The sequence below is a fragment of the Porites lutea genome, chromosome 2 (assembly GCF_958299795.1).
Source record: "Porites lutea chromosome 2, jaPorLute2.1, whole genome shotgun sequence".
NCBI classification, from domain to species: Eukaryota; Metazoa; Cnidaria; class Anthozoa; order Scleractinia; family Poritidae; genus Porites; species Porites lutea.
In genome coordinates this window covers 19636642-19649862 of record NC_133202.1, presented here as the reverse complement: position 1 = coordinate 19649862, position 13221 = coordinate 19636642, and the positions used below count along the sequence as shown (strand labels likewise).

Genomic DNA, 13221 nt, shown 5'->3' with positions numbered 1-13221 from the left:
GTGCTATGATCTAAATTTAATCAAGAAACATTTTGTGACCCACGTTGCACAATTTGACGATGTCAAAGTGGCAAACCAACAAGACAAGGTCATGTTCATGTCCTCTGGTCAAGTTTGTGGACATTTATAATTACCTAAACCCTGACACCAGTTATGTACAATGGGTTAAGAGTTTATGAATATTGAATGAGGGCAATTTGTATTGTGAAATACTGCTTTCTGTCCGAGGTCTGCCGGTATGATAAAAACAGTGCCTCGTACTACTGTTTCACCTCAGATGTGATGTATAAATGGTATAAAAGGTTGGTTTACACGCACCCAGATTTGTTGACAAGATTTTGCAAAGTAAACTTGTCGAACGCAAAAAAGTTGGCCTGATTTTTTTTCCACTAATTAATCTACGGTGATCAAGAGCCATTATGGCTCTTAAATGTGATTGAAGATGATTACCAGTTTTTGGGTGTACATATGAGGCTATCAACTCGATGTAAGATTTGGTTCACTCTTGGGCTGTTTGCAAATTATTTTTCTCTAAAATCAGGTAGCCTTTCCCTCAAGTCACATAAATGTGCTCTAAAGTTAACTGAATTGTGGAATTCGAATACAAGTTTATTGTTTAATTTAAATTATAAATTTATTAATGGGAGCCTCACTTTTAGCCCTGGCTAAATCTATATATTAATTACCTAAACCCTGACACCAGTTATGTACAATGGGTTAAGACTTACAGAGCCAAACTTAGCAAATCATGGTTACCGTATGAGTGGTTCGACAGTTACCATAATCTGGACTATCCGGGCTTGCCTTTATTTCAAACTGAAAAACGAGTGTATTTCAGTGGAGGATTATCAGTCCATTTAGCAATTGTTTGGGGAGAGGGGAATGAACACGTTCGCTGATTGGCGGGAGTATTACAACAACCTTGATGTTGAGCCCTTTCTAGAAGCCTTGGAGGCAATGCAAGGTTTTTACACTGGGTTGGGAATCAACATTTTCAAAGACGCAGTGTCCCTAGCGGCGGTTTTGATGAAATATCTCCTGCAGGGTACATAGAATCAAAGAGATGGCCTGGAGTTGTACGCCCAAGTGAAGGAGGCTTATGAAATGCTGAAAACACGGTTGTCAGGGGCCTGAGCCTTGTTTTCTCTTGAAAACACAAGGCTGGTATCACAAAAATTCACTCGTACAAATTAAAACTGTGTCAAAACGTTCTTGCTTACAATGCCAACGTCCTGTACCCGAGTACAATTGTAGGCAACATGCCGTGTGGTAAGGAGGTTGTTGTGCATTGGCCGCAAGAGCCAGGAAACATTGAAATATTTTGCAAGAAAAATGGTTTGGCTTTTCGAAGTGGACAGTGAGGTCCCCAGAGAGTTGTGGGAGAAGTTTGAAGAAATGCCATCGCTTTTCTATAATAAACCGGTTTCAAGTGAAGCAGTGCGGCAGCACATAAAAGACTAGTTGGTCCACAGCAAGCCAAGCCCATGTACAATCAACGAAAGCTGGTTGCGGCCCTTTCAGCCCAAAAAATCTTGTTGTATGCCCCACTCTTGAAATGGTATCTTGAGCACGGTTTGAAAATCATAGTGGTGCATCGAACCATTGACTATGTGCCTCAGAAGACTTTCAAATGGTTTGTGGAAAAAGTTACAGAAAACAGGCGAAATGGCGACCAAAAAGCATAGCTGGCACTGTTGACAATGATATTCAAGTTTTTGGGTAACAGTGCCTATGCCAAGGTGATCAAAGCCTTGGAAAGGCAAACGACCAAAAAGTGAGAGCGTCTTGAGAAAATAATTCCGTTCAGTGTCGTTTAATGATTTGGTCGAGATTGGTGACGAGTACAAAACCGAGACATGAAAACACAAAGTGTACATTGACTGGCCCTTTTAGGTGGGGATAGCAGTCTATCTGTTTGCCAAGCTGTGGGTTCTGCAATTTCATTATGACTGTCTGGACAAGTTTGCTGGGCTGATTCAGATACAGTTTGTATTTCGCTTTATCGTGTGATTCTTTGGAAGAGGTGGTGCACCCATAGCTGTGGGACAAGTTTTACACATGCAAAACATGTTTCTATTGGAACAAATGGAACGAGTGTGAGCCTGGCTTGTTAAAGTCGGATTCAAGGGCACTCGTGTGATTGCTCTTTGCAGGAAGTTTTATTTTGGCAAAAATGAAAAAGGAGAAAAGGTGAAACTGTCCTCAAAAGGGGTTCAACAACACTTAATTAAACTGCACTGGAATAGGTGCAATGCTGCGCTGGAAGCGGGTAGATACCACCACTAACAGAGGAATGAGAATGAACGGAGGTGTGATGTATACTTATGAACAAGATAAGCTGGGGCAGAGTGCCTATTATGGCAAATGCTGTGTTTTGGAAGACGGAATTGACACCAAGCCACCAGTATACCACATCGAGGAAGAGGAGTCTTGGGAGCGGGAGCTGTGGGATGGGCTATGAGATGGGCGGCAGCTCGGTGTGGACAGGTACGACAAGAAGTTCCTCACGAACAAAGCCACGCTTGGGGCTGTTGTGCAAATGATACCAAATCAGTTCATTGGGCTTGGTAATGTTTTTTCTTGATGTGGTTCTTTCAGACTAGAGCGCATCTGTGGCTCTTTTCCTTCCACCTTCAAGTTCGCCGGGTGTAGAGATAGCTCAGAACCGCCAAGGAGGGGATCCATTTTTCACAAACCCTGGCAGGTCTGTTGAAAGAAGTTGCAGGTTTGGAATAAACAGCCTTTTCTTTGATAGCTTCAGCGGGTTTTTTGCCAGTCAAGTGGGTGACTTCGCCATTTAGGACTGAGACCACAGTGGGAAGCTGCCCACCCATTAGGAAGATCTTTGGTCCTCGGGCAGATGCATTTTGCTAGCGTGTTGGTGTCCAAACAGGCGCTCAGCCAGGGTGCGGTAGAATCTTTCCATGATTGCCTAGTCCTGGTGAATATCCACCCACCCACATTGAATGTTTGTCAATGAATTCAAGTCCCGGATCCACCTGAAGAAGCTCTGGCCATTTTAAAGGCCCGTGTTTGTAAATTTTTTGAAAAGCACCTGCAGCTTCAGCACTGCCTTTGGAGGTCAAGGGCTTAGCCTCTTTGAAATGGCTGGCCACATTAACTACAGTCAAAGCATATTTGTATGTTTTTCAGCCCCGGCCATGCCCCACAGTGTCGTGTGGAAGAAAAAGAAGGTCTGCCTGGTTAACAGCGTTTGTTGTGGGCACATCGAATTTGGGTCGAGGAATGTGTTTTAGCGCAGGAAGAGAAATTTGCCAAGAGTCTTGTCATATCAGCCATTTTTTTGCATCATTTTCGGAGACTTTTGCAGCAGCAGCAAGCTTTTTGATGGTGCTGATGCCTTTCCAGTAACCTTATGGGCTGCAGTAAATTTTCAAAAGCTTGGTGTCCATGTTATATTGAAAATATGAAAAAAGATATAAATGGATTCTGTTCTTTAGAAAGAAGTGGTGGAAACAAGATAAGTTTTTCACGATTTTATGGATGATTAACATTGTCTGCAGGAGATTTTATAACGATCAAAAGGCAGTGTATCTGACTACAAGAGCGCTGATGCGAACAAAAATCAGTTCGCCTTGTTTTTGCAGAGCACTGGGCTAGTAGAAGTTAGAAAACCTTGGTTCACTGGGGTTCATGAGTGGCTCATCTTGGTGCATCCGGTTGTAGAGCTTGAAGGTGTGGTCGGTGTTAGTGAAGTTTTGTTTTACCAGTTCTTTGCTTTTGCTCAAGCAGCTTCATTCTTTCTTTTTTGTTTTTGGCATAAGCGGCTTGGTAAGCCTCAAGGGCGGACTTTGCGTCATCGCCAAAAAGAAGATGGGTCAGATAATTTCTACCAATGAAAGCCACAGCGTTCAGAACAGTGCCAACAACCCTGATTGCAACACTTGCCATGCTATATAAAAGCTTAGACGTTTTTTGTGAGGATTTTTTGATCCTCGAGGTACTGCTTCAGAGCGATTGCTGCAGCCATCAAGAAGGTGAACTTCACGTAGTTCATTGCATTCCTGCTGGGGTGAGCAGTAAAGTTTTCTTAGACTGCCTTTTTTGCAACCCAGCCAACAGCGGCAGCCAAGTCGGTGAGCATTGCAGCATCGAGAACAGTTTATCGGACACCTTATTTATGTGAAACATTATTCCTTGCCTGGGATATCACCCAGTTCAGATGTATCAAATCGAGGTGGTCGAAAAATATCTTTGATATGGTGAACCACTTCATCGGAAGTTTGTACAGTGAGTGGGTTGGCAATGTCCCAATAAACTGTCCACAGGCCGTAAAGCATTGCGGTGTTGAAAGCAATTTCGACCAACTTGTTGTCAGACATCGTATATATGATGTGAAAAAATTTGAATCCATTAAGCGAAGAGTTTGGCTTGGGCTTGGGCTTTGGTTCTGGCTCTGGCTCTGGGTCACTTCAAGCTGGGGTTCACAGGAGGATGGCCATAATGGCCTCTCGCTGATAATAAATATCTTTTTGGAGATGCTTTTGCACAACTTCCACGTCATCCATTTTCGCGACCATACCGATCGCCTTGCTTCCAAGAGTAAAAAAACTTTAAATCAACGTTTTGGTGTTCTTGCTGCCCATGTATACCTCATATCGTTTGTAGAATTTCTCCACAACTTTGTCTTTGTTCATGAGAAAGTTGGGTGCCAATTGCCTCTTTGGATTTGCCCATGGAAACAAGCACAGCCAGCTTCTTGCATTATTCTGGAACATTGTTGGCAGAGAGCGCAACAGGAAAATTGGAGGATTTCGAGCTATCAGGAGTGGCCTCCAGCATTTGCATGACTTCATTGAGCACCTCCTGTTCAGACATTACCTATATATTAACTAAAAATTTTGATTCCGAGAGGGTGGTGCACGGCAAAGACAAGATGAGTAAATTTTTCGTTTTTCAGCTCTGCCGTCACTTCCTTGTACTCTTTGGGGGGCAACTCACCAGTGTAGTCTTCAAAGATGGCTTTCATGGATTTGCCTGAAGGGGTGTAAAACAAGACAATGGCAGCCACGTTTTCACAGAATGGTTTTGAAATGCTGGTGATTGCTGTGTCAGAACCCAAACACTGATGCCTGCATGCCCCGTGCTGCCTTTCACATCTTTCATGGCAGTTAAATGGTCCAAAACAACTAGCGTGTTCGTGCCCTGGGAAAAATAACTGCTCACCTTAAGCCAGAGTTCGAGCACTTCTTGTGGGCAGTTAATGACACAAATTCACAAGTTGTGATTTATAAACCCGTCGCAGGTTTTGTTGTGGACAAAGGTTGAGCATATGAAAACCATGTAGTCCGACTCGCCTCAAAAAGGGCCCTGCAGCAGTCTCACAAGATATTATGTTTTGCTGAAGTTTGTGAGCCCCATGATCAGGACATTAAAAGAAGTGTTGTTTGGATCCATGCATTCTAATACTGTACAGACTGGAGCTGTTTCTCCATGATGTTCATCTGAGAATCGCTGATAGTGAAAATGTGGCATTTCACATTTCCAGAGCCAGATGTCTTTCTGTCGATCTCAAGGAACACACTGTCTTTGGTGTTAACAAGACAGACGCCGTACCATGGAGCGAAGGTCCATGAACAACCCAAATTTGTGGTCTGTGTGGAACCTTGTGAGGGCCATTTTGGTGGAGAAGTCTTTGGGCTGAAAGTACCGGCTGATCTCCTGCGCCTCAATGCCATTATTGTAGATCTTGTTGGATCTAATGTCCTTGAGCGCCCAGCACTGAGGGTTCATTCTGATGTGGAGCCTGCTGTCCATGGCTTTTGCAAAGGTTACCACCTCTTCTTGCATGATATGATCGTATGTGAACTCCGTGCAGCTGTTGTACACGCTGGTTGCCTCGTCTGCCAATTTCTAGCTGCGGATTGTCTCAAACTCCATCTGAATGTTTGTCAGCTTGTAGACCAGCTTGGATGCGTCTGAGCCTTTCACAACCTGTGAAGCCGCCACAAGCGTCAGTTCGCAAACAAGATTGTTGTAGAGGGCCGGTGGGAAGAAAATCGTCTTATTGTCCAGAATCGGGTGGTGCAGCTGGATGAGGTAGTTCTTGCCAAAAGCAGCATCAAGAGCTTTGACAGCATCCACACCCGATGTTTTTGTTGCCTGCATTCAAGTGAATCTTGCAAAGTTTTTCGGTTTGAATCCCTTCCAGCAGCATGTTGTTTTCGCACACATGATGGAGTATTATGGCGATGTGAACAGTTAACACATAGCCTGTTTATTAAACTCAGAATGTTAATTCAAAATTTAAATACCAACTCTTACTAAACATGTATTGCCTGCAAAGGTGAGGGCAATCAAACCGTCACAACACTAACATCACCACTGAACAAGAAAAAAAAGGCAGGAGCTGGGGGGAAGGTGGGTCAGTGGAAAAGATAGTGTCAACAAAATCAAAACCACAACATCCATTATATGAAGATTCATGACTAGAACATCGACTATGACATTATTTGTGCACATCATGGTGGATTCAAAATTGAAAACTTTCTCCTCGGTACCAAGCTCCCAACCTCTCCTCACGTAATGGCAAATCATTACTTAAATGCATGGTTCAATTGTCGCATAAAATTTTATTTGCAATCAAATAATGTATATGTCCTCTTTGAACATGCTGCCAAGGGCACCCTCTGAGAGACCCTCTCCAGAGTTGCCGCCTGGCAACTTTCGGTTGTCTCGAATTGGCGACATCGACAAACAAATCTCCGAAGAATAAAGAACTACAGAAAAGTCACCAAAAAATACAAGAAAGCACAGACCGCCATGCGCTACACCGCCATCGGTTTGGGCTTTCTCTCGGCCCCTCTCGCGACCGCTGGCGTTGCCTTGAGCCTTACATGCCCTGGAATCATTGTTAGCGCCCCTCTTGGTGCTGTTGGAGCATTTTGTGGTGCTGGGTCTGCTTTGCTTACAAACCTTAGCAAAAAACTCAGCCTGGAAGTAACAAAACACGAAAGAATTTACTCACTGCCAAACACAATTCCATTAATGCTTCTTTCGAAAAGTCTGAACCTTCCAATAATTATTGATTTTGTTACGTCCGGCAAAACAGAAAGTGATTTTCTTTGGCAATCGTTCCTAAAACATCACAATCTGCTTGTGTAAAATACAAATTGTGTGACATTACGTTACATCTATTGTGTGATTGTCACGCGTGACGTTACGTGACACGTCACAAAAAATAAAAATCCTGACAGGGAGGCAGCAGTGGTAGCCGTTTTTTCCCATTTTACCTCTGCGACAGAGTTACACAGCGACTACGAACTACGGCTGCCAGTATTTTGCATGTGATCTTATCTTTAGAATAATGAACGAATACTTCCGTGTTTACGGAGGCAACGTCGAGTGAAAATGGTTAACAAAGTTTTGGTTGCACAGTTTTTATTTTTCCGCAGAAATAGTAATAGTTCATTTATTAGATTTCGAAGATGAACTTCTCCGATTACTGATATACTAGTTGTTGAATTATCGACATGCCGAGTTTTGATTATCTCAAAGATGTTATATCATTTTCATTCAGCAAATGCGATATAAAAACTGGCATAAAAAAGGTTACGTCAGAAGAAAAACACACCAATCATTTCGAATAAACTTTGAAACTTTTAAAGTGCGAAGACAAAATAAATTACCTGCATGATTTCTTTTCTCGGCGGTCAATCTAAGTTCTGCGTTTAAACAAGTAGGTTATAGTTTTAGATAAAAACGTAGTCACAACTTTCATAAATGGATCATGTATATTAAAAGAGTAAATCTGAACAGAAATTAGATACAACCTACATATCATATTTCGCTTGCATCTCACATAAAAGCGGGTGAATTGAAAACATTTTTACGAAAGAACGAGATTCTAGAAGTACGAGAAGGTAAAATGCGAGCAAAGTGTTCTCCGTAGTTGCCACTTCCTGAAACAACAGTCACGTCACAGTCACGTTTTTCATTAGACCATCGGTGAGGACACCGGAACTACAGCGGGTATTGCGAAACGGAACTGGCGAGGCGCCCCGCCCTCTAACAGTGTTATTTTTTTGCGGGCACTGTTCACGAAGTAGTATATGGAAGATTAACAATGTGAAGAGTTTGATTTGCGTGAGGTCGGAGAAACTCCTCACATTTCAATCCGCCATATACTACTGTACATGTACATACAACCTTTACTTGCCGTGTGGCACGAAATTTTTGCGGTTTTTCCAGCGATCCGCAAAAATAAGTTCCCGCGAATAACAATTACAGCAAACATTTTTCCCGCAAAAAATTTACTCCAGAGTAAATATTCTCCAACTTAAATTCGCTACACAAAAATACAGTACTAAGAAATCGTGCCTTTTCAATCGCAACTCGTCTCTTTCATTCAGAAACAACAAAATAATGGTTTATTGCTTGAAAATTTGTGTTTCTATTACACGTGCTCAAGAAAAACGAAAATATTATCAATGTTATGTACCGGGTACTTTCTAAAAACCGCAAAATTTAATTCCCAACAAGAAAAACCAGTCTGTCCTAATCGCAAAAATTAGTTCCCGCTAAACACAAAAAATCGCCAATCGGCAAAAATAAACTTCCGCAAAAATTTCATGCCGCACGGTATACATGATGAAAGTCAAAGCTTACAGCTTGTGTGGTCTTTTAATAAAAGAATAAACCAACAATTAGAATAAAAAACAATTAAAATATTCAATAATGCTACTTGACAAAGTTAGATTATCAACGGCCTTACATCCAAGATTCTTGTTAAAGTAGAAATTATGGCACATGACAAGGTTAATATTTGTTTTAGCTTTCAAGATGAAACTGCAGCACCAGTGTTTTTAGCTTTGATGTTTGCCGCCTTCCATAACCAGTCTCGTCTTCTAAGTATGGCCCATGATTTAAACAAAATGTTTTAACGGTTTATGAAATTCTATCATTAACTGTGGTTAGTGTGGTAACCTTTGGGTGAAATACAGCCCACTAAAAGGACCTGGACATTTTTCTAAGTTAGAAAACAATCATGCAAAAAAACTGTTGACCGTTTGTCGTTAGTCGGTTAACCCCATTCGGACCCTCACAGACTCATTGTAATCGTGTTTTTAGCGGTGGGTTTATGGCATTTAGGCTTGTTGAGTAAGAAAGAACTTTTAGAAAAGCATCCTTCAGTTCAAATAAAGCGCACTACGTACTACTGTGCAGTATTTGGTGTATTATGAATGTTGCAGTTCGCAACAAGAGCTAAAAAACGCACAAAGCCGGTTATCCGTGGATAACAAAGAAAGTGTTTTCTATGCTTATTCACTGCACAGTAATTTCCATCCTAGCCTCGTGTTTATTTTGATGATATGCGTATTCATTTAATTACAGGTAGAACAGGCCGTGCTGAGAGACCAGGCAAAGCGATTACGTTTTTTACAGAAGACGATGCGACCAACTTACGGAGGTACACGTGGTGCAAGTTATTTTGATTAGTCTTTGTCACACCGGTCAAGACTGTAATGTCCTCAATAGAAAAGGGGGTTTGAATGGAAGTTAAGGTATTGAATACATCTGTACTACAACAAGGTTTTGCCTCTCCAACAAGCAGGAAGAAGATCAAATTGGCAATCAATCCGGTAATTCGGTCATCTGTCTGTTGCTTGGTAGTCTGTAAAGCGTAAAAGAGGGGACTTTCTCCTATAGAGAAGTAGAAAAGTGGCCTTGATTTTGATGAACATTGATTCTTTGAGAGAAAAGAAGTTCTCATGCACAATGAGGTCAGTAGGACCTTGATGTTCAGTTATGACTTCTCGGTAAGGAATAAACCTGCCCAGTCCAACACCATAAGCTCTCCATGTTCTAATTCCTTCCACTTCAAACTTGAAATTGTGATACTTTCTGAAACCTTCTATCTTATGTACTTCGACTGTCTTTTGAGTCTCATTAATTGCGCACACGGAGGCAGTTGTACCTTTAGCAGGGCGTTCTGAGAGCACTACACGCATGTCTTTGGCAGAAACGACATCGTGTCCCTCATTGCAATGTCGTCGGATAGATGATTTCATTGTACAAAGGATTCTGTCACAAATATCTCTTCCATACTGCGGCTCGGAAAAGCAATACCGTGCTACTTCAATGCCTACTCGTCTTCCGGCATCATTGTGGTAACAGTCTGCTTCGTCACTCTTTAGGTCTACTTGGGTAATCTGGGGATATTCTTTCGTTTCAACCTCAAGTATGTTTTCGATGATCAAGCATACTGCGTACTAGTCTTGCTGGCAAAAGTCGAAGATATGAGCATACGATTTTAGCTCAATTTTTCCAGAGTCAACATTCTTAGTTATAAGGGTGGAAATATGCCAGCTCAACCCTCTTTTTCCGAACCATTCAGACTGTTTCTCACAAAATTTTATTTGGAGGAACTTCATAGCCCACTCCATGATCAGAATGGCTGACTGTGGGTCTTCTGATTTTAGTGCATCTTGTTTCACCTTCTCCTTATTTATTGAGCGCACAATGTGCGTTTTCGTCTGATGTCTGACTGTGCACGGTCAAAGTCGTAAAGGACATCTTCTCGTTGTTTGGAACTGTAAGGCTTCCATGATGACCTTCAGTCGCTGGACTCACTTCCTTTAGAATATCTTTCAGCTTCGATTGATGCTGATGTGGACAAGGATGCTGGAGCTCGGGATCAACAGGATCACTAAGCGCAGACTTTCTACAGTGGACAACGCAAGTAGATTAATACTCTTGACAGTGCACACGGTAGTCAGTTTTGAGATAGCGTTTAGCATCGCGTAGGTTTTGGCAAATACCTAGACACCACTATTTTTTCCATTCCTCCTTTATCAAGAGTTTCAACCAGCGTCTCGATAGTCTGAAAGCCTGCAGCACCATCTGCAGCCGTATTCTCTACGCCCTGGAGCAATTAACTCTGAGACGCTTCTCGAACCTCCAATATTTTAAAACAGAGTTGACCTACTGAGTGGCTCGCGACATTGCTCTTTGCAATACTCCATGTATTGCTCAATCATTGTAGACTTGGTAAGGATCCTTACAACGTTAGGCATCTCAATTCTGTCACCATTATCTAAGGTGAGTACCTTGTTACCATTTGAAACATCCTGATAAAAATACAGTCTATCAATGAATTCTACAAAGTGGTCGACCTTCCCCATATCAAGGCGTACGCGATGCTTCGTCTTGATTTCAGTGATGGTCCCAGGACCGTGCATTTTAGCATGAGAACGTGCTTGCTTTATTTCCGGTGTAGAGAGACTTCCGTAGGGCTGGTGAATTTTCTTCAATTTGGTCATAGGGTATCTATGAGCGTAAAGGCACAATATCTGTTTCTTTAAATTCCTGGCCTTTGTGTTCTCTCGTTAAGCAGTCATGAGTACCACAAGATCATCGGGGGCTGAGCTATCAAATAATTCTCTTTGTACAGACATCATTGACTCGAAGAGCTCCTCCCTGTTACTTGGGGCAATTACATTACATACGTGCAAGCAGTCGTGTTTAGCCTTTTTTACAACTTTCAACTGTTCCCCATCGCTGAAGTTTTGGAATGAAGGTTTCTGCTGATATTTAAGGGACTAGCGTTCTACTTGTTCTTGTGTAGTAAGACTCGCAATTGTATCCATCGCCTCGTTATACCTGCCGACTGCATCGGTTACCACGGGTGAAGTAAAAGAGGCCTCCTCTGACCCTGGAGTCCAGCATGGTGTTCCAGGAAGCTGGCGTTGATTGATCTTCAAGAAATGGAGTCGAAGTGACCATGCGACCGATGGCTCCCACAACAGCCTCTTTAGCATGTCTGCGGAGAATACCGAGTAGCATGAAAATTTTGCGGGTTCTAATCTTTGAGAATTTTGCGGATTGACCTCGATCCGCAAAAATTAGTTCCCGCAGAAAAAAAACCCCGCAAAATAAAACGCCGGAAAAATTAACTCCCTTCAGTCAAATTAAAGCTCTGCTTTTATTGGACTTGTTGTGTGTGGTAGGGATAGGCTTTTGTTTTGTTTTGCTGTTGTTCAGTCCCTTTGTGACGTAAGATATTACAGTGATTACCGTATTATTCTCCATTAAATATGTAAGTAGAGTGAACTTTGACTCAACATACCGTAAAATAAAAGTTGAAAATACCATATCAAGGTTTCTTCCACTTCAATATTCTGCTACTTGAACAGAGAATCGCAAAAATTGGTTCCCACCAGAAATGTCAGTCATCTTGAACCGCAAGAATTTGTTCCCGCAAACCACAAAAAATTGCCAATCCGCAAAATAAAACTCCCGCAAAATTTTCATGCTACACGGTAGAAATGGAAAGGCTGCTACTTAGTTGCCTTGCCATAGGATAACCTGACGGGATAACCATGTGTGTATTTTTTATAAAATAACAACCAAACGACTACTCTCCCGACAGCACATCTCCCTCAGTTCCGTCAGGGTATAGCCAGTCTGATTTCCGATCTAATTCTTTGCGGTGTTTCTTTCTGCACGTTGTGAAAAAGCTAGTAACAAAAAGAAACAAAAAATAGTTTTGCAACCTGCAAAGACTTGTTAAAAAATACCAGATGTACTTCTAAGTTGATAAAAGAAGCTATATCTTTATATCCCATCTTGGAAATTATATTATAAAGGCTATAAATCAGCGACCAGATTTATAGATGACGCACAGCAAAGAACTATTGCTAATGAACTACAAAAACCAAACTGAGATCATTTGATATGTTATTTGTTTGGAAATGATCTTCTGGCTGCAAAATACTATCAAATACGGGATCGATTGTTTATCGTTCAGAAAATATATAGAATGAGACTTCCCCTCAGTCTATAGCTCGCTTTTAAGTAATTAGATTATGAACGAAAGTATTTAGTTGAAATGTTAAGGCAGACAAAACCTTTTAATTGTGATATGTTAAGTATAAAATGAAAGAATAAAACAGTTATAGTTGCTAGTCTGATAGTGTTGACGCGAGCCAACGGGAACGGCTTCTCCAAAGATATTTTTTATTTCCCTTGCAGTCTTGAAATTAATAACATGTGTTCCGGATATTTCCATTTTCTTCCCGTGATGTTTTGGATACTGGCAGGTCTTTGGAGCTTGCCAGTATTTTCCCAAAGTGTAGCGATGGACTGGACAAACCGTCATATTCTTGATCTGATCATCAGCGAGTTCTAACAGACCTGCCCTTGCCAGTATCAGATCCATTTCACAAACATTTCCCATTGACAGGTGGTAATTCATTAGTT

General features: G+C 41.7%; 1 protein-coding gene across 1 annotated transcript in view; it reads left to right on the top strand.

The window, feature by feature from the left end:
- Positions 1-13221, top strand: part of LOC140927969 (probable ATP-dependent RNA helicase DDX52) — a 138576-nt gene that overhangs the window by 93268 nt on the left and 32087 nt on the right. Inside the window, exon 16 of the mRNA XM_073377672.1 lies at positions 9355-9430. Coding sequence (XP_073233773.1) covers positions 9355-9430 — 76 coding nt within the window. The remainder of the gene's footprint in view (positions 1-9354; positions 9431-13221) is intronic.